General features: G+C 36.8%; 1 protein-coding gene across 2 annotated transcripts in view; it reads left to right on the top strand.

The window, feature by feature from the left end:
• Positions 1 to 20245, top strand: part of Nkain3 (sodium/potassium transporting ATPase interacting 3) — a 617618-nt gene that overhangs the window by 279667 nt on the left and 317706 nt on the right. For both annotated transcript variants that reach the window (XM_021159668.1, XM_021159669.1), the window contains exon 2: positions 19705 to 19842. In XM_021159668.1, the coding sequence (XP_021015327.1) occupies positions 19705 to 19842 (138 nt within the window). The remainder of the gene's footprint in view (positions 1 to 19704; positions 19843 to 20245) is intronic.

The raw sequence follows: 20245 nt of genomic DNA, 5'->3' as shown, positions 1-20245 counted from the left end.
CACACTGTTATTAAATGTATCAGCTGATCTGGGAGTGAGATTTTCAAACTCTGTGTCTTAATTGGTAAAAGTTGTGTTCTCTGGTGTTTATTCAGTGAAAATGAGCTTTTTCTTCGATTTAACATACTTTATCTACAACCTTCTAATAGTGTAATTTTTTATTGAACAATCATATCTTAATCACTGCTATAGCAGAGAGCATATGTTTTCCATTTGCCCTACTATTTATTATAAAGCAACATTATCATTTGACAGAGAATCAAATAGGTTTATATGCCTAATTCAACGCCAAGTAGAGAACTGGCTTATGTTCTGGTAAACCACAACAGGAGAAAAACTGGCTTTCTTTTTTTAAATTTTTTTATTAGGTATTTATTTCATTTACATTTCCAATGCTATCCCAAAGGTCCCCCATCTGCTCCCCCACCCACTCCCCCACCTACCCACTCCCACTTCTTGGCCCTGGCATTCCCCTGTACTGAGGCAGATAAAGTTTCCAAGACCAATGGGCCTCTCTTTCCATTGATGGCCGACTAGGCCACCTTCTGATACGTATGCAGCTAAAGACACGAGCTCCAGGGTGTACTGGGTAGTTCATATTGTTTTTCCAACTATAAGGTTGCAGATCCCTTTAACTCCTTGAGTACTTTCCCTAGTTCCTCCATTGGGGGCCCTGTGATCCGTCCAATAGCTAACTGTGAGCATCCACTTCTGTGTTTGCTAGGCCTCGGCATAGTCTCACAAGACTATATATCAGGGTCCTTTCAGCAAAATCTTGCTAGAGTATGCAATGGTGTCAGGTTTGGAGGCTTATTATGGGATGGATCCCCGGATATGGCAGTCTCTAGATGGTCCATCCTTTCATCTCAGCTCCAAACTGTGTCTCTGTAACTCCTTCCATGGGTTTTTTTGTTCCTAATTCTAAGAAGGGGCAAAGTGTCCACACTTTGGTCTTCATTCTTCTTGAATTTCATGTGTTTAGCAAATTGTATCTTATATCTTGGTATTCTAAGTTTCTGGGCTAATATCCACTTATCAGTGAGTACATATTGTGTGAGTTCTTTTGTGATTGGGTTACCTCACTCAGGATGATGCCCTCCAGGTCCATCCATTTGCCTAGGAATTTCATAAATTCATTCTTTTTAATAGCTGAGTAGTACTCCATTGTGTAAATGTACCACATTTTCTGTATACATTCCTCTGTTGAGGGGCATCCAGTGGAAAAAACTGCTTGTGGACGTTGTACATCGTGGTGCGCACTAGGCTCCGCACCACGATGTACAACGTCCACAAGCAGTAACCCCATTAAAAAATGGGGCTCAGAGCTAAACAAAGAATTCTCACCTGAGGAATACCGAATGGCTGAGAAGCACCTGAAAAAATGTTCAACATCCTTAATCATCAGGGAAATGCAAATCAAAACAACCCTGAGATTCCACCTCACAACAGTCAGAATGGCTAAGATGAAAAATTCCGGTGACAGCAAATGCTGGTGAGAATGTGGAAAAAGAGGAACACTCCTCCATTGTTGGTGGGATTGCAAGCTTGTACAACCACTCTGGAAATCAGTCTGGCGGTTCCTCAGAAAATTGGACATAGTACTACTAGAGTATCCCACAATACCTCTCCTGGGCATATATCCAGAAGATGTTCCAACTGGTAAGAAGGACACATGCTCCACTATGTTCGTAGAAGCATTACTTATAATAGCAAGAACTTGGAAAAACTGGCTTTCTTAAAAACATCAAAGATTAGTTGGGCAGTGGTGGCACGTGCCTTTAATCCCAGCATTTGTGAGGCAGAGGCATGCAGATTTCTGAGTTTGAAGTCAGCCTGGTCTATAGAGTTCCAGGACAGCCAGGGCTATACAGAGAAACCCTGTCTCAAAAAACCAAAACAACAACAACAACAACAACAAACCCAGAAAGATTTCTTGCTAATTGTGTCACAGGGATGTAACATAAGTCAATATCGTGCTTGTTAGAAATATGTTTGAATTGTGTGTTTCTTTGAAAGTGCCACAGGGATATCCCCTGAATACCCCTGACCACGAAGAACAGTCAACTTAAGAATTTGAATGTTTGCATAAACTAACAAAGTGGCCATAGGTTTGAGCCTCTCCTAAAACTGAAAGAATGGAGGAGAAATGTAAGTTCTAAAGGAACACCTGAAAGATTAGCTGTATGCTTCCAACCATAGGAATAGATGGAAATGTAAAAATAAATATCTCACAAATATTTCCTATGGATTTGTAAATAATTTATCCCAGTTGTCTGTTTAAAAATGGTCTTGGATTAGACCTCTGACAAAGAACATGGACATTCAGAAGCAAAGTATAAATAAAATAACAAGAGTAAGATAAAAGCCCTCTCAGGTTATTTAACTTCACAATAAATCACCAAAATCCTAAAAGATATCCATAACTCTGATCTGCATGCTGTATGTGAGCTGGAGCCTCCTGCTACACATTGTGTGAGCTCCCTGCGACCTGCTACACACCAGCAGCTTTTTACACTCTGGTCTCCATTCTCCTTCCTTACCTTTGGAAACCACTCACCATTTACTCTCTCTTTTGTACTTTAGTTTTTATATCTAGCATCTAAGCATGACGTAGTGCAGTGATTATGAATGTTTTTCTTGTGGCTTGTTCATTTGACTTAGAATAGTGTACTCCAGGTTTATTCTGGTCTCTGCTCTGTGAGATGTATGTGTTAGTCCCACAACTCAAACATGCCATGATGTGTATGTATATTAAAGGACGATATAGCAAATTTTAAATGTGTATAGAAAATTCAAAAACGAAAGGATGAAGGAGCAAAGTTCTAAGCCAGATATTCAGCAAACAGCTGAGTAGAATCTACAGTGATATTAAGCATTACATAATAGGCTTACTATATTCAAGAGGGGAAGAGAAATAACAAATAGGATAATATTTCTGAAGCTAGTAAGCAGAAGGATGTATAGAAGAAAATGTTAGAAAATTAGTTTATTAAGACACACTGAAGTTAAAACATTAGAAAGTGTACATTCCTTAGAAAAGTGGAGACAGAAATAGTTTAATGAAAATAAAATTAAAAACATGAAATGATTGAGATTTTTTCAGAATTGATGAAAAAATCCAACCCAGGGTGTGATAACACAAATATATGTATTAGTGTTATAAAACCCAATACTTTCTGCCATAACCTTACATTTTAACTTAAGAAATATATTCAAAAAGGGAAAAACATAAGGCAAAAAATTCCACAAAGACTAACTTAATAATTCAATGACTTACCACATAAAACCTCTCAACACCAGATCTATTGACCTAAATCCAACCTCCAGGAATAATAAAGTTGGAGGAGAGAATGGACTTTTACAAGTTTACTCTGACTTACACACACACACAGTTATAGACACACACACAAACACATATATATGTACACACACACACACATTCACATGCCCACACGCACACACACACACACAATTTAACAGTTTAATAAAAAGAAGTTTTAAGAAAAACAATGAAGTGATTGAAAGACCTAGTTGAGGATAAAAAGTGGGGAGTGATTCCTTTCACAGACACAATCAATCCCGTCTTTCCAGCAGTGGGCTGATCACATATTGTTAATATTGTGAAGAAAAGCCATGGAAAAAATGTTTTAATATTTTGAAGGAAATAAGGAAGCTGTCATGTGAAGGACAATTGAGCTTGACAAGGAATCTCTTTTAACAAATTTAAAACTAAAATTGCAGGAGAAAAGAAGCATACCCAGAATGACCACCCAACAAACAAACAAACAAACAATGATGAGCAAGATAGTGACAAATACGTATGTCCATTAGATGCAAATAGATTATCAAATGGAAATATTAATACAAATAGATACTATGAATGGAACTCCCTATTTTGGAGAGTGTGGCATTACAAGATCACTCTATTACTTAGGAATAACAACAAAGAAAATCACTTTAGGTATTCATTATTTTTGTAAACTCGTTATGCTATCTTGAAAATCTATTTAAAGAAAATAAAGCATACTTGAACAAAGGGAGAAATGTACTGGAATTCGGAAGGGAGATGATGACAAGGCAACCTGAAATATATAATTTCCAAGTTTGAGAGTAATTATCTTACATGTTACTAATTTCCAGTTTCATTTTCATCTTAAAGAATGCATTCTGATTTTAATAATTTCAATCCATTTTTAATTTATTGATATTTATTTATGATGCAAAATGTGACATATCTTGAAATTTGTTTAATAATCAATTGCAAAAATTGGGGACTCTAGTTTCTTGGGCCAGTGTCTTGTAAGCATTTATATCATCATATTTTTTCATTACAGTGATGTTTCTTTTTGCTATTCTTACAGAATTTATATATAGTTCTATTGATTCTTTGGTACAGAGAAAGATGTTAAAGTGTCTCACTCAAATTTCTTATTTTTAATTTCATGTATTTTCTACTCTTGGTTTTATTCATGGGTCTCCTTTGTAGAGTAATGCTTTTATCATTATTAACTATCTCTTTGTGTCTCTGACTATTACCTTTTAGCTATAATATACTTTATTTGATCCTAATGTAGCCACTATTCCTTTTTTATCAATGTATACATAATACAATTATTATTATTCTTTTATTTCAGTCTACTTATATCATTTATTTGAAGTGAATTTCTTGGTAGCATACAGAAGTGTCATATTTTTAAGCCACCTTGTTAATTTACATTTTTAGTGTATAGACCATTTACATCTGGTGTTATTCTTGTTTTATTAAGAATAAGTCAAATGTCTTGACATTTTTGTTGGTTTTTACTTTTATCTTTTTTATTACATAATTTCTTGTGAGCTATACATATTTGAATTTCTATTTTCATAAATCTACAGTGAATGGGAATTTAATCTAAGCCTTCAGGAAAAGGCCATGTAGTCTTTTAAACAATCTGGGTCCAGAAACCTGATCAAAGTTGACTGTCATGCCACTTCAAGTATTCTAATTATGTCTCCTTTTTGTAACAGGCAGACCTTTAAATATCTGTAAAAAAAAATCCATAAAAATGACAACTACGCACGGTTTGGTTTTCTAAGATGGAGAGATATCACTCATCATGCTGATGCTACCACAAAATAGGTGATGGGCAAAGAATAGCACTCCCATTTCTTCTAACTACCAGAAAAGGAAGCAGATTTGCAAAAACATTCTTTCCTTCAAGCATGAGACTCAAAAACATATTATAGTATCATGAATATGTATTACATTTCCTATATAAGCATTTGTTTGGGCTGAACCGTTAAATAGCAGTAAAGACTTGTCATTGTACACAACATTGTTAAAGGTCCTCATTTTTGTAAAGGACTTCACAGATATGGATCCCCACTCTAAGTAAGAGAAGAAGTATGACTGAGATGGAAACTCAGGTAACAGATGGTATATACTCCTATTAACAATGTAGTTGCATCACGGTAAAAAGTCAATGCTTTGTTCTTCTGTACAAAGCAACTATGTAAACTTTTTTATACAGATGCATATAATTTAGGATGTGACAGGTGATCATGTTTGCTGTGAACTCTGAGAGCTACATGGGTGTAGCCAATCACTTTTTAATTCAGTATAGGGCCTACTCCCCAAGACAGAACTTGTAGCTGGTACTGTTAATTGGACCAAGACCACAGGCTGGGTAGGTGATATGCTGCAGAAGGGGAAACAGCTTTTATTTTGCTTAATGGAGTTGGTAATAAAGCTCTTCTCTTAATACTTACCTTTATATACATAGACTAGTGCAGCTTTCAGGCCTCATTGGAGAAGCTTGTTTTTAGAGTAGATGGCAATTAATACTGGTCAGAGTGCAAAGAATAAAAAATTGTGCTGTGCTCAGCTCTAAGTGGGATACTCATAGCATGCCTTTTCCTCTTAAAGCCTGGGAGTGAAGTCAGAAGACAGGCCAGAAAGATTGTATGAGATAGAGGCTGTAATGACCTGATGTAGAGCAATCTTTTCAGGACATGACAGTCCTCCCAGGGGCTATGTTTATATGAGAAAAAAACAGCCCTAAATAAAGCCACTTAAAATTCTATGAATAGGATGGGAGGCTATGAAGTTTCATCCATAGCTATGAAAGTACTGGGAAAGAGAGTCAGTTTTCTTCCAAAGTACAGCATGGTGTGCTACCTGAGCTCCAGTGTATGGTCCTACACCCACATATACTAGACTAATCTACCCAGATGTGTGCATATGTTTTTTAAGGGACATAAAGTGGGGGTAGGTTACTAGAAGTGATCATGAGTGACAAATAGGGTGGATTTTATTTTTTTTTAAGGTATACATGTGCATCTTAAACAATGAATGAAATTACAATTACCTGCCCTTCACCTTCTGTTAGGAGAATCAACATGATAGAACACGTAATAGGTTTTTTTTTTCATTTACTCTATTTATATACCTATAATCTTGAAACATGAGAGCTAGAGTGTGGTCAAGCTTTGCTGGTTGGTTGAGAAACAATTTAGTGGCCCCAACGTATCATCATGATTTGAAGAGATGTATTTAGTGTGTCCCTTAAGTCGTGAAGAACAAAGACACTCAGGTTGAATTAGTTAAGATTGTAGTACCAAGGTTGGTCATCACTATCAGTAACAATAAATGCAAAGAAAAGTGTAGAATATAATATTATAAGAAACAACCCAAATGTTATGTGAAACTTTAACCAGCTGTATAAACAGAGATAGAGTATGTTTGGTGGTGGTGGTGAAACTTATTTCCCCTAAGTGTTTGAGCACAAGAAAGATACTTAAACAGTAACTGTAAAGAAGAAATAAAAGACACAAAGAAATCAAAAGAAAAATTAGCTACTGATACTATTAGCCCACTTTAACACCATCAAGCATTCATTGTCTAAATTTTTATACATTTTAAAATTTATATTATATTTTTAAATCATAATTTTAAAAATACTGTATATTAAAATTGGATTTTACTTCTCAATATAAGAAGTATTTGGACATGACTAAAGTTTGCATTGTTTTATATTATAGTTAAATAGGAAATGCAATTTCATTCTAACATAATGTATAGCTCTTCAGAAACTGCAGGAAGTAATGAGAATGTTGAGAGAATTTTTGTGAGTTATTTCTCCTACAAATAAAAACAAGAAAAGCCTTTTAAAGAAATGGTTGGCCCATAACCCTCTCTTCCATCTGGTCATGCTGTGTTGCCATTTATGAAACACAGTTGTGGGATTCTTAAATGCCATGATAGGCATGTCCTGCCAGCTGTCTGTAGGATTGTATAGGTCAGTCAGCATTGGGGTTCAACCTGAGTACACTCCAGTCCATTATGGTTCCACTGGAGAGTGGAAATTCAATCTCTGACCACTGTTCTATAACAAATTGCCACACTGGGCTTTTGCTGAAATAGGTCCCTCGTTTCCGACTTGGACTGTTTGTGCATAAGAGCTGCACTTCTTAAGGTCAACTTCTTTTTGTTAGGGTTCAAGTTGGAGGATGTTCAAAGTGGGAATTTTGCAGCAAGAACTCCATTTCTTAGAAGTTGAATCAAATGTTGTAAACAACTAACTCTATAGACCAAATGACTTCCTTGGACAAACATCAAGAAATTAACCTATACTCAAATTCGAAAGAAATTTTTACCCAGGTCATTGGTGACTTAGTAGAAGCTTAGAGTGAGAGACTCATACTTTAGCTTTTAAAGGCATGCCTTGTCTTATGCCTGTACACATGACTTCACCTGTTACTAGGAAATAAGTTTCAAAACCATCCCCCAGCCTATTTATAAAATGGAATAATGTTAAAGTTAATTTAATTGTGGGTAATTGATTCCCCATAATCAGACCTCACATTTGAAACCTCATGTTCATAATTAAGCTAAGTGTAACAGTAGCAGAAAATTGGGAATAAAAGAATCCCTGTCTATGAATAACCCAAAAGTTATGGTCAGTATGCTTCAGGTTTCCTTTCAGGATATTTACTGCCCAACTCTTGCCTGTTGTTGAAGTTAGTCCAATTATATTTCATTTAACTCACATTGCAAACCACTTGACTTTTCTGTGACTTGCTTGCTAGCTGACAGGGAGGAGTATTGAACTGCTTGTTCTAGGGTACCATAGAAGTGTAGAAACCACAGTAGATATTCAACACTTGGCTTTAATTTGGCTTTGATCAAAGGATAGAGACAGCTGAACTAGAATCTGGACTCTGATGTAATTTTTTACTTCTAGCTTCTTGATTTAGCAGTCTTTACCCTGCTGGCTAGTTTTGGTCAGAATGATGGTGTAAGATGACTTCACCTGGTTTTTCCCCTTGACTTCTCAGAGGTAATTCTCCTTTAGATTTCAGATTTTTTTCTTTCAATATTTCCACATTGTCCACATTCTCAATTACCTAGGCCCCAGTGATAGCTTAGGTTCCATCTTCTCTCATTTGATGCTTGTAATGGTGTTAACAATGTTATCTTCCCCAGTCCAAGTCTCTCTTCCACTGCCTTAGCTACCTACTCCACTTCCAAGATGAGAACGTCAGACATTACTCAGAGATATTTTATAAGGCATGCTGTTACTATCAAACTTCATTGTCTACGTTTTATATCCTCTAATAATTACTTGCACTGGCTGATTTTAATAATTACTTGACACAGCTGGAGTTATCACAGAGAAAGGAGCCTCCCTTGAGGAAATGCCTCCATGAGATCCAGCTGTAAGGCATATTCTCAATTAGTGATTAAGGGTGAGAAGGCTCATTGTTGGTGGTGCCATCCCTAGGCTGGTAGTCCTGGGTTCTATAAGAAAGCAAGCTGAGCAAGGCAGCAGAAGTGAGCCAATAAACAGCACTCCTCCATGGCCTCTTTTATGAAATTGGTTGAAAGTATTGGTATTAGGTTTTCTTTGAATGTCTAATAGAATCCTGCACTAAAACCATCTGGTCCTGGGGATTTTTTGGTTGGGAGACTTTTAATGACTGCTTCTATTTCCTTAGGGGTTATGGGACTGTTTATATGGTTTATCTGCTCCTGATTTAACTTTGGTGCCTGGTATTTGTCTAGAATATCATCTATTTCATCTAGATTTTTCAGTTTTGTTGAGTAGGATCTGATAATTTTTTTAATTTCTTCAGTTTCTGTTGTTATATCCCCATTTTCATTTCTGATTTTGTTAATTCGGATGCTGTCTCTTTGTGTTCTGGTTACTTTGGCTAAGGGGTTTTCTATATTATTGAATTTCTCAAATAACCAGCTCCTGTTTTTGTTTTCATCAAAAATATAATGTGCTTATACATTTATGTTAATATATAAAATATCTTGCTGTTATGGGCATATCATACTTCACTCATGATTACGGCAACTATTTTTGGAAATCTTTAATATTCCCATTATGGGAAACATTTTTATGAACATCCTTATCCAAAATCTGACGTGTATATATGTGTGTACTAGTGTCTGTATGTCTATGTGTGGTGTGTTTGTGTGTGTGTGTGTGTGTGTGTGTGTGTAGTGTGAGTGTGTGTGTACAAGTGCTCACACACCAAGCATTTATTTTTATGTCTTGTGTACAGGTCCATGTGTGTGGAAAAATTTAGTCAGTGGATACTGTTATTTTCCTGATCTTAAATTGCACAGTCAAAACCTAGAGTTTAAGATCGCAATCCATTTCAGAGAACCACAGGTTTTTGGGTTTTGGTTTTTTGTATATATTTTTAATTTACATTTCAAATGTTATCTCCTTTCGGGCCCCCCAGAAACTTCCTACCCACTCCTTCTCCTCCTGCTTCTATGAGGGTGCTCCCCCCCCCACCTACTCCTGCCTCTCCACCCTCACATTCCTCTACCTCTACACTGGGGCATTGAGCCTTCACAGGATCAAGGGTCTCTTTTCTCATTGATGACCAACAAGTCCATCCTCTGCTACATATGTGGCTGGAGCCATGGGTCCCTACATGTGTACTCTTTGGTTGGTGGTTTAGTCCCTGGGAGCTCTGAGGGGTCTTGTTGGTTGATATTGTTGTTCTTCCTATAGGGTTGCAAACCCATTCAGCTCCTTCAGTCTTTTTTCAGTCAACTCCTCCATTGGCTACCCCATGCTCAGTCCACTGGTTGGCTGCAAGCATCCACATCTATATTGGTCAGGCTCTGGAAGAACCTCGTAGGAGACAGCTATATCAGGCTCCTGTCAATTTTATTCTCAGCATCCACATTGCAGCTCACAATTATCTGTAAATCCAGTTCCAGGGGATCAAGTATATTCTGTTCTGCCTGGGTACAGAGGATATATACTGTGCACATATATGGAGGCAAAATACTCCATACAATAAATCACTAACATAAAATAAAATAAATTTAAAAGATCAGTTTAAAATAAATGGAAATTTTAGATTTTGAAAGATTAGATTAAAAAGCTCAAATTCCAGGCACTTATATTCACAATGTTGCTTTTGTAATTTGTACTATCAAGAAAAATTCCAGAAACTGAACTTAATTTAATATCTATTGGAAAGAACATGGTAAAGAACTTGCCAGGCTGCTGCTCAGTTCTGAGATTCTCCAGGTTTGAGCTCACTCAGCTTTACCAGTTCTTCTGTCTACTGGAATGATCTCTTACCCTACAAGAACTTTCCTGGATTTTCAAATGGGCTTGTTTTGCTTCTCGCTGTAAATTTCCTGTCCTAACCCTTCTGGGCAAGAAAACTTTGTACAAAACCTTGAGAATCCTATACAATAGGGGCCTCTTCATAATGGTGTTTAGGAAATTCTTGTCTGTCAGGCTGTGGGTTCAACCATTTTCTCTTTCTTCCTTAACTGTCTTAAGTACTCCTCTGCCACAGTGCAGGCAATATTTTATTATATTACTCTTTCTGTAGATCTTATCTTTCCTTCCATCTACAGAGTTACCTATTCAATGCAACAGCTCTGCCATTCACATTTCTAGCTCTATTGCAATTATTCAGCACTACTTGTTGAAGAAATGAATGGAAAGGCAAAACACACTAATAATTTGAAGTTCATAAAATGAAATCTGGAAAGAAATATCTAATGATATCTTAATTGTTGGATCAAGGTAATTTTTAAATACTTTATCCTTACCTCCCAATCTCCCACATTATACTCAGTATTGCTATAATTACGTTATACTTATTATCAATAAATTTACACATCATAAAATCAGTTGGTATCAGGCCATTCCTACAATACCTCCTGTTCTAATTGGTTGCCTATTGCTGTGATAAAATTTCTAACTAAAAGCCACTTGGAGAAAAGGGGGTTGATTTAATCATATATGTTATAGTCCTACACCCATTGAAACAATGGTAGAAACTCAAGACAGAAACCTGAAGGGAGAGACTGAAGCAGAAGCTACGGAAGAATGCTGCTTACTGGTTTGGCTTCCATGCCTTGCACAGCTTTGCTTAAACAACAGATTCAAATGACCAAGTGTGGCATTGGTAGTACAGTGGACTGGCCTTTGCACCTCAATTATTAAACAACAGCAATAAAAATATCCCAGGAACATGCTCAAAGGCCAGTCTGATAGTCAGTTCCTCAAGTGAAGTTTCCTCTTCCCAGATGATTCTAATTTATCTCAAATAGACAAAACCTAACCAGCATCTCTCTCGTCAGGGAGAATGATACCCTGCTCACAAGAGAATAACTAAAATTTCTCTGTCAACTGATTTATCTAGAGAGAGTCCATTCTTGAATTTGATTGGTATTAATAGACTTGAAATAAAACTTGGTACATAAGTGATGAGCATACCTGTTGATCACTGAAGGTCACTAGACACAGCCCTAATGATTTCTTTTCATGGTTGAAATGGAGTGATTTTCTTAAGACAAGGAATAAGGACTTACTGGTAATATTTTCATTTAAAATAGTTTAGTGTACTTGATAAGTTGTATCATGCACAGTTGGCTCTCTGTGTCCATGTTTTCTGTACCTATGGCTCAACTAGCTTCAAATGGAAAATATTAGAAAAAGAAATTGTGTCACCATTGCCTAATCAAAGTATTGTAAAATGTATTTGTGAAGTATTTTGGTGTTCAAACTAATTTAGAGACTATTTAACATCAGCTGCAGGATATATACAGATTACCTGCACTGTGCAATTCTCCATATGCTGATTGAGAAGCCAGACTTAAGTTGCTACAAGGATCTTAGAGCAAGCTGGATATATTCCAAAGGATGATAATATATACTCTAGTGTATAGAGTGAAAATGAGCCTCTGATTATTGATAGTTCTCTCAATATTTTGGGGAGTTAAGACCATATTTATTTATATCAATCCCCTTAATACTTATATCATAAATTTTTAATCATAATGATTCTTTAATTTTTTTTTCTGACAGGGCCTTACAATGTAGCACTAGCTGGCTTGTAACCCGCTATGTGGGCTGACCTCTCACTCACTAAGATATGCTTGCTTCTACCTCCAGGATGCTGGGGTTAACTTTAGTGTCTTCTAAAAATAAATCTTCTGTTCACTGAGGGGTGATCTGTCAGAAGGCCTGATGCTGATCATTTCAGTAAAGACAGGGATTACAGCCACAGCTCATTGGCATGCCCTTACCTCAGATGGCTTCCTCAAACTGAGAGAAGGTGAGGCAAAGCATTAGAATGATCATAAACATAACTTCACTGTAAGACAGTATACTGCCCCCAGAAAGCTGTCAACTAAGCGAGCAGGAAATGTAACCTGTGTAATAGAACATCAGCCCCTAAACATTGGCTATGTTCAAACAGCTAGAAAATGATTCACTACCTAATATTAAAATGAGGAAAGTTAACATAGCAGGTGGAAATCGGTATTTAGTTGACCTTAGTGGAAAAATGCAGGAATTTTCATTGCAGAGCCAAATTGTTCATAAGTGTCATTGTATGTACAAAAGAGATATGACCAAGAAACATGGAGAGGTGACTCTCACAAACACTCTAAACACTATGGCTGCCTCTGAAGATGGAGGCAAGAAATCTTCCTGGGATATGAAAAAGCCAAAAAAAGAAAATGCACTGTAGAAACACCCAAAGGGATGCAGTTCCACTGGTACCATGGGGGCCAATTCTAGCATCCCATGAGCTAGTTTTGATGAAGAAACTGATACTTGATTAATTAGAACAGATGATGTTTCTAAAAGAGAGTTTCCCTCCATTAAGAGATGAAAAGTGGAATAAAAGCCCTTCTGGGAATGAATGAAGAAGAGAAAAGGTATTAAACTGTGAAATATCACCATACATACTCTGTTGATTCTACAGGCATTTCATTTCAGAATTTAACCTTGTTAAACCATTACATGAGTTCAAAGTGACAGATGGGGCAGGGGAGGAAACTGCTTTCAGCTCTAATGTAACTTAGCTGATTTTTCATATTTTTATAGATCTTGTGAGATAAGACATATTTGTCCCACTTTTATTAGCACCAGTTTAACAAATATTGATAAACTGGATGTTGATAATCTGCATATTGGTAAACAGTATTGTTCATGTCATATGTATAATGCTGCTATTCTCAGGCTTCAGGTCATTTCTCAAATCCATTAGCTCACTAGCATATTGAGAAGCTGTTGAAATGGTGGCCTCTCTGCTCCTTCTTGTCTTGAGTCAAGGCATACACAAACAAATACATTTTCTAAGTGAATTTCTGATATACTGATTCCTCTCCCAGGCTTTCTGCTATCAGCCTTCATAAACCTGTCCATCTACAGAATGAAATCCATTTCTTTTTAAACAGGAAATGTTCCTTGATATGTTAGTTGGATTTTTTTTTTTATTTCTTTAAGACAGAACAAAATAAATACTATGGCAGGGCATCGTGTTACATGCCTTTAATCCCTATACTTAGCAGGCAGAGATAAGAGTATTTTTGTGAGTTCAAGACCAGTCTGGTCTATTTTGAGTTCCAGACCAGCCAGAGAAACACAGTGAGATTCTGTGTCCAAAAGAAAGACCAACAAAACAAAAACAACAATAAAGACATTAACAAATGTGCTTTTGGTGAGACACTATACTATTTCCTTCAAACATATACTTTCACTATTAAAATGTAAGAGTGGGGAAGACCCAGTCATTTCCTTAAGATACAGGAACTCAATGCCCATGAAACCTTTCCAAGTGTGCTAGAGACATGTTTCTCCTCTACCAGACACAGTTTAAGAACAACACAGCAAACTATGCATCTTTAAGGAGCATTCTCTTCTGAGCATCCTACTTCTTACCCACCTAACTATTACATGCAAACACTGATGACCACTAGGCTATGAGATAGGGCTGTTAAAAAAATCTAGCAACAAGAACTGGCCATGCCTGGTAACCTGGGGTTGATTCCACAACCCACATTCTGAAAAATAAAAACAAAAATTAAAACTCAACAGAAGAAAGTAGTGATGTGTGTAAATGTTATTGACAAATTTATAGGTATGAGGAACATCTCCAAATTGTAGCTTATCACATGTGACCACTATCTGAATAGTACGAGCACAGAAACTGTTGGTCATTCATATGGAGCATGAAAATATTTTGGATGGTTAGTGGATAGACAATTTTTTTAATAGTATACTTTTTTAAATTAGGTATTTTCTTCATTTACATTTCCAATGCTATCCCAAAAGTCCCCCATACCCCCACTCCACTACCCACCCACTCCCACTTCTTGGCCCTGGCGTTCCCCTGTACTAAGGCAGATAAAGTTTGCAAGACCCATGGGCCTCTCTTTCCACTGATGGCCGACTAGGTCATCTTCTGATACATATGCAGCAAGAGACACAATTTTTAAACAACAGAAATATTAGTGAAGCCAGAGTAGGGGACAAGGGGCAAAGACTTGGCATACCTCAAGATGCATTGTTTTGTCATTATAACCACTTTGAAATAATCCGAGAGATATGATTTCACCAAGAAAGATGTTAATTGCAGAAGTTAAACCTTCTCTTCAAGGGAAGATTTAATCCTATTTAATCCGTTGTGATTACAGAATATTTACCCATGAATTCTTAAGGTAAAAGTTAGTCACACCAGTAGCAGTTGTACAAAGTGCTTTTAATTCAGTCTTTTAAGAGAGTATGGCTGACTTGATGCTTTCTTGTGTCTCTGTGGTAAGTGAGATCTCATTTCAGACTTTTTCTCCCATCTGTCTCTAGTGAGCAATGGGACGGTTCAAAAGGAATGGGCATGAAAGGACTCCTCTCTCTCTCTCTCTTCTGAAACCCAATGCTGTCAGATATTTTTAAAATGTTAACATTTAGACAGGTACAATTCAACACAAAAAAATGAGATAAAAACAAATAAGTAAAAGATAACTTCAACTTGATTTTATAGCCCTCAAGTGTCTTCTTTAATAATACAAAATAAGGAAAGAAAGAATGAAAAAGAATGCATGAGTGTCCACTGTACTTGTGTTATCATAAGCCAAGAAAAATACCCAGAAACCTGTTTATATTCTAGAGGTTTTACAATGCGTTCTCTAAATATAATTTATTTTCATAATCATGAACAATATTGTAAGCAATTATTCAGGATACCAAGTGAATGGTTAATGGCAATGTGTGAATCTATAAGACACTATAACTTGGTATTGTTTATTAAAATGTTGATCGCTTATAGTTTTTAATTGATTAGGGAAAGATGCATACCCATTTTAATCATATTCTATTTTCTCTCCAACCTATCTTATCTTTCATTTAGAAACAATTCCCTTTTTTAAAAAATCTTTTTATGCTGCTGATCACTTTTTAATTTCACTTTGATGAGTAGTTGGCTCTACTTTCCTGAAAGGTCCTGAGCCTTTATGCTTTCTTAACTTCTCCACATTTACCTCATTTTCCAGTCCTTCTCTTGACTTCATGCACTCTCTGCTCTGCGGTGACTTTTCAGCATCAATCTTCCTTGACTTGCCTCACCACCCCTACCTGCTGCTTCTCCTGCCCCTTCCCTCCTGCTCTCCTCTTGACTGGGTTGAATTTGTTTGTGGTGCTTTGCAAAAGTGGTGACTATTTACTCTTGCTCCACTGAGACAGAACTGCTGTTAACCAAAGTGCTGTTTTACCATGATGATGTAAATGTTCAACAGAAGATGCTCAAAAATTTAAGGAAACCCTGATTTTTAGAATGGTGCTATTTCCATTTTTAAAATATCCTTTGCCAGTAAACGCCAAGATCCCAACCTGATACCAGGAGATAAGTACCATTAGATTGAGTAAGAGATTAACATGGTTTAAATTCCTAGCAAGGGCCTGGGGCTTCATTACACCACTGACAAGAACACTTCTAAAGCATATTCATAAAGTTCTTAAAGTGACTTATATAGTATTTCATTTCATTTTGTGACTATGAATCTTTACTGTGGTGTCCTAGGTGCTTCTAGAGATTATGACATTCAGAGAGAATTTTTTTGCTGATTAACTAAATAAATAAATAGTTAAAGACAATAGTTAAAAATGCTTATTAGAAAACTGAGTTATTTAATTTTTAACATGGTTTTTATTGTTGCTACAGATGTTGATTTTAAACACACTCAAACCACAATTTTATGGTAAGCCTGGATTTTGCAGAAGTTCTCTGCTTTGTTCTTGATACAATCTTGCCCTTACTTTTCATTTGCTCATTTGAATATTTTGAGACAGGATCTTACAAGATAGCCCAAGCTTACCTCAAACTTGCAACTTCCAGTTTTAACATTCTAAATAATAGAAATTTAGATGTATACTATTTTTGATGGCTTCTGTTTGTACTTTTATTTCAACCCATCACAATTCTATTGTTAAGGTGCTCAGAAAATCAATGCTGAAAGAGATGGAGCATCTTGAATGAAGACAGCAGATTTCTAATAATTACCATTCATTTGGCTGCCTTCATTATGGATTTTTTCTCAAATCATAAAAGGAAATAGTAACCATGCATTATCTGACAGCAGAGAAATGAGTTTTCTCTGTTTTAAAAGTTCACTTTAAAGGTTTCCGTGATGCATGACAGCTTTAAAATAGGGTTTCCGTTTCAGAATGAATTGCCTGTGGCTGCTCTTCAGGGTTGCTTTATTCTGAGCCTATTCATCCTATTTGAACATAAAAACAGTACATATTTATATCTCTGATGGGCCAATAAATAAAATGTTGCTTCCTTCAGGGGAAGGTTCCTGGGAACTAATTAGAGTCAGAAGCAGAGATACACAGGAGATTGAAAATATATTTTAGTATCTTCCTTTGCACTGTTGCTCTGTACTTGGGAATTTCTGCACATCTGTCTATGCAAGCAATGTTGGCAAAGCACTTCAGAGTTAGGATGCACCTGTGATGTCCTTGTAGCTGTGCTCTGATTATCTTTGAGGATCAGCTCTTCTCTATTTTCCTCCCCAGCTTAAATTCCACTTACTGGATAGAGGACACTTCTTTATGTACAAAGAAATTAAACTTATTCAGGCATACACCTGCTGCATAAGTAGAAAAATCTCTAGGGTGTCATTTGCATTTTAAAGATTCAGTTTTTACTGCTATCAATATAGCTAATTGCTGGATCCTTTTTTTAAGAATTATTATTTTATCAAGGAAAATCTAGAAGAAGACCTAAGTTGTGTAAGATTGGTTTCCAAACACATGACAGGTGGGACTATACAATTTCTAGGTTTAAAATCTAAGAAGGATCATTTGTTCACAATAATGATATTGCCAGTTCACTGGACTCTTCGATTTCATTGTTCAATCATAAATGGTTTAAGTATGCAGTTCAATTCACTGAAGTATTGCTTTAAAAGTTAATTATATGTGATGCAAATATAATTTTCTATTGTATTCCTAAAATTGATATGGTAACATAATTTTTATTGGGGTATTTAAAATGACTTTACTGAACGTGATTTCAGTGAAATCACAAGGTTCAAAGGACTATTTCCTTCCAGTTTTTCACATTAGGATCACAGGCCTAGAGTAACTAAATGAGTAGAAAATTTATTAAGAAAGTTTTGAGCTCTTATCACTACTAGCATTTGAGTAAAGATAAGAGAAAGCAAGTAGATTTGATACAGTATAGTAGTTTGTTTCCTGCCATTGTGATAAAATGCCTAAGGAAACCAACTAAAGGAAGAAAGCTTTAACTTGCTCATAGTTTTGAAGGTCACAGTCCATGATCAAGTGGTTGTATTGTCTCAGGTCTACAATGAGGCTGAGCACTACTGTGGGGAACATATGCTAGAGTAAAGCTCACATCAAGGCAATGAAGAATCAAACAGGGGGACAAAAATATATACTTCAGAGTTGTCACCTTAGTGACCTATTTGTTCCAGCTAGAATTCACCTTTGTAATGTCCAAATACTCTGTTAAGTCATGAAATTAATCCACTGTTGAGTCCACCACCTACCACCCACCCCACGGATGACACTGGTGCATGGACACCCAGATTTTAGCACATGAACTTTGGGAGTATTCTCTCTATCCAAACCAAAATTTCTTACATAAATTCATACAGGAAGATAAGCGTTTTGCTTTCTTCATTTTGTCCAAATTTGATACAAGTCATTTATTGAACACCTAAAGTTATTGTTTTCTGTTTTTTATTAGATATTTTCTTTATTTACATTTCAAATGTTATCCCCTTTCCTAGTTTCCCCTCTGAAAATCCCCTATCCCCTCCCCTCTCCCCCTGCTCCCCAACCCACCCACTTCCATTCCTGGTCCTGGTATTCCCCTACATTGGTGCATAGAGCCTTCTCAGGACCAAGGGCCTCTCCTCCCGTTGATGACCAACTAGGCCATCCTCTGCTACAAATATAGCTAGAGCCACAAGTTCCACCATGTGTTTTCTTAGATTGGTGGTATAGTTCCAAGGAGCTCTGAGGGTACTGGTTAGTTCATATTGATGTTCCTTCTATGGGGCTTCAGACCCCTTCAGCTCCTTGGGTATTTCTCTGGCTCCTTCATTGGGGACCTTGTGATCAGTCCAATGGATGACTGTGAGCATCCACTTCTGTATTTGCCAGGCACTGGCAGAGTTCGGAACAGAGACTGAAGGAATGACCAACCAGAGACTGCCCCACTTGGGGTCCACCCCACTAACAACCACCAAACCCAGACACTAGGCAGATGCCAACAAGAGCCTGCTGACAGAAGCCTGATATACCTAAAGTTATTGTCATTGTTCTAAGTATTCTGTGCTAGTGAATCTCTTGTTGGAAAATAATGATTAAGACACATTCTATGCCTGAATGTTTTTCTGTAGAAAATGATTTAAGGAGTATAATTAGGTCATGAAATGAGACAGATTTAAAACTCTGTACTTGAATTCAGAATATTCATGTTAATTTATAAGATTTTCTGAGTAAAACTGAATTAAACAGTTTGCTGAATAGGTCCTAGCAATGGAGAGTGATGGTGAATCCCAATGTTAAGAGTCCTTGTTTAACATACAGGACCATCTCAGCTTGATCATCAGCACCACAAGAAAAAGAAAAAGGTAACAAGAGAAGGAGGGAGGGAGAAGGGAAGAGATAGGAAGAGATAGAAGAGAGAAAAGACAGAGAGGAAGAGAGAGAGAGAGAGAGAGAGAGAGAGAGAGAAGAGAAAGGAAAATAGAAAGGAATAGAAAGAAAAAAGAAGGAAGGAACGAACAAACGAAGGATAAAGTCTACACATATGGCTGTAATTGAATATGCAGATTTCTGCAGCTGGGAGCTAATAATGAAAATGATATAATAGAGCCTGGATTTGTCAGTAACGCACTCTCTTTTGTTGCAGCTTTCAGCATTGGAGAGGCAGATCTTTGACTTCCTTGGCTTCCAGTGGGCACCCATTCTTGGAAATTTCCTGCATATAATAGTTGTCATATTGGGTCTGTTTGGAACCATTCAGTATAGACCACGTTACATCATGGTGGTAAGTTTTTTTCCCTCTAATTGTTTATTTTATTTATTTACATTTCATTATTGTCCACCTTCCCGATCTAACCTCTGCAAACCCCCAATCCCATACTCCCTCCCCTTTGCCTATAAGAGGATGCTCTGCTACTCACCCACCCACTCCTTACACCTCTAGCATACCCCTAATCTAGGGCTTTAACCCTGTACAGGATCAAGGGCCTCCCCTCCTACTGATGCCAGATAAGGCAGTCCTCTGCTACATATGTGGCTAGAGCAATGGACCCATCCATATATACTCTTTGGTTTGTGATTTAGTCCCTGCAAGCTCTGGGGGGGGGGGTGTGAGAGAATGCATCTTTTAATTGATATCGTTGTTGTTCCTATGGGGTTACAATCTCCTTCAGCTCCTTAAGTCCTTC

The sequence above is a fragment of the Mus caroli genome, chromosome 4 (assembly GCF_900094665.2).
Source record: "Mus caroli chromosome 4, CAROLI_EIJ_v1.1, whole genome shotgun sequence".
Taxonomy (NCBI): domain Eukaryota; kingdom Metazoa; phylum Chordata; class Mammalia; order Rodentia; family Muridae; genus Mus; species Mus caroli.
The sequence above is the reverse complement of the archived record's forward strand: the minus strand, read 5'-3'. Positions and strand labels throughout refer to the sequence as shown.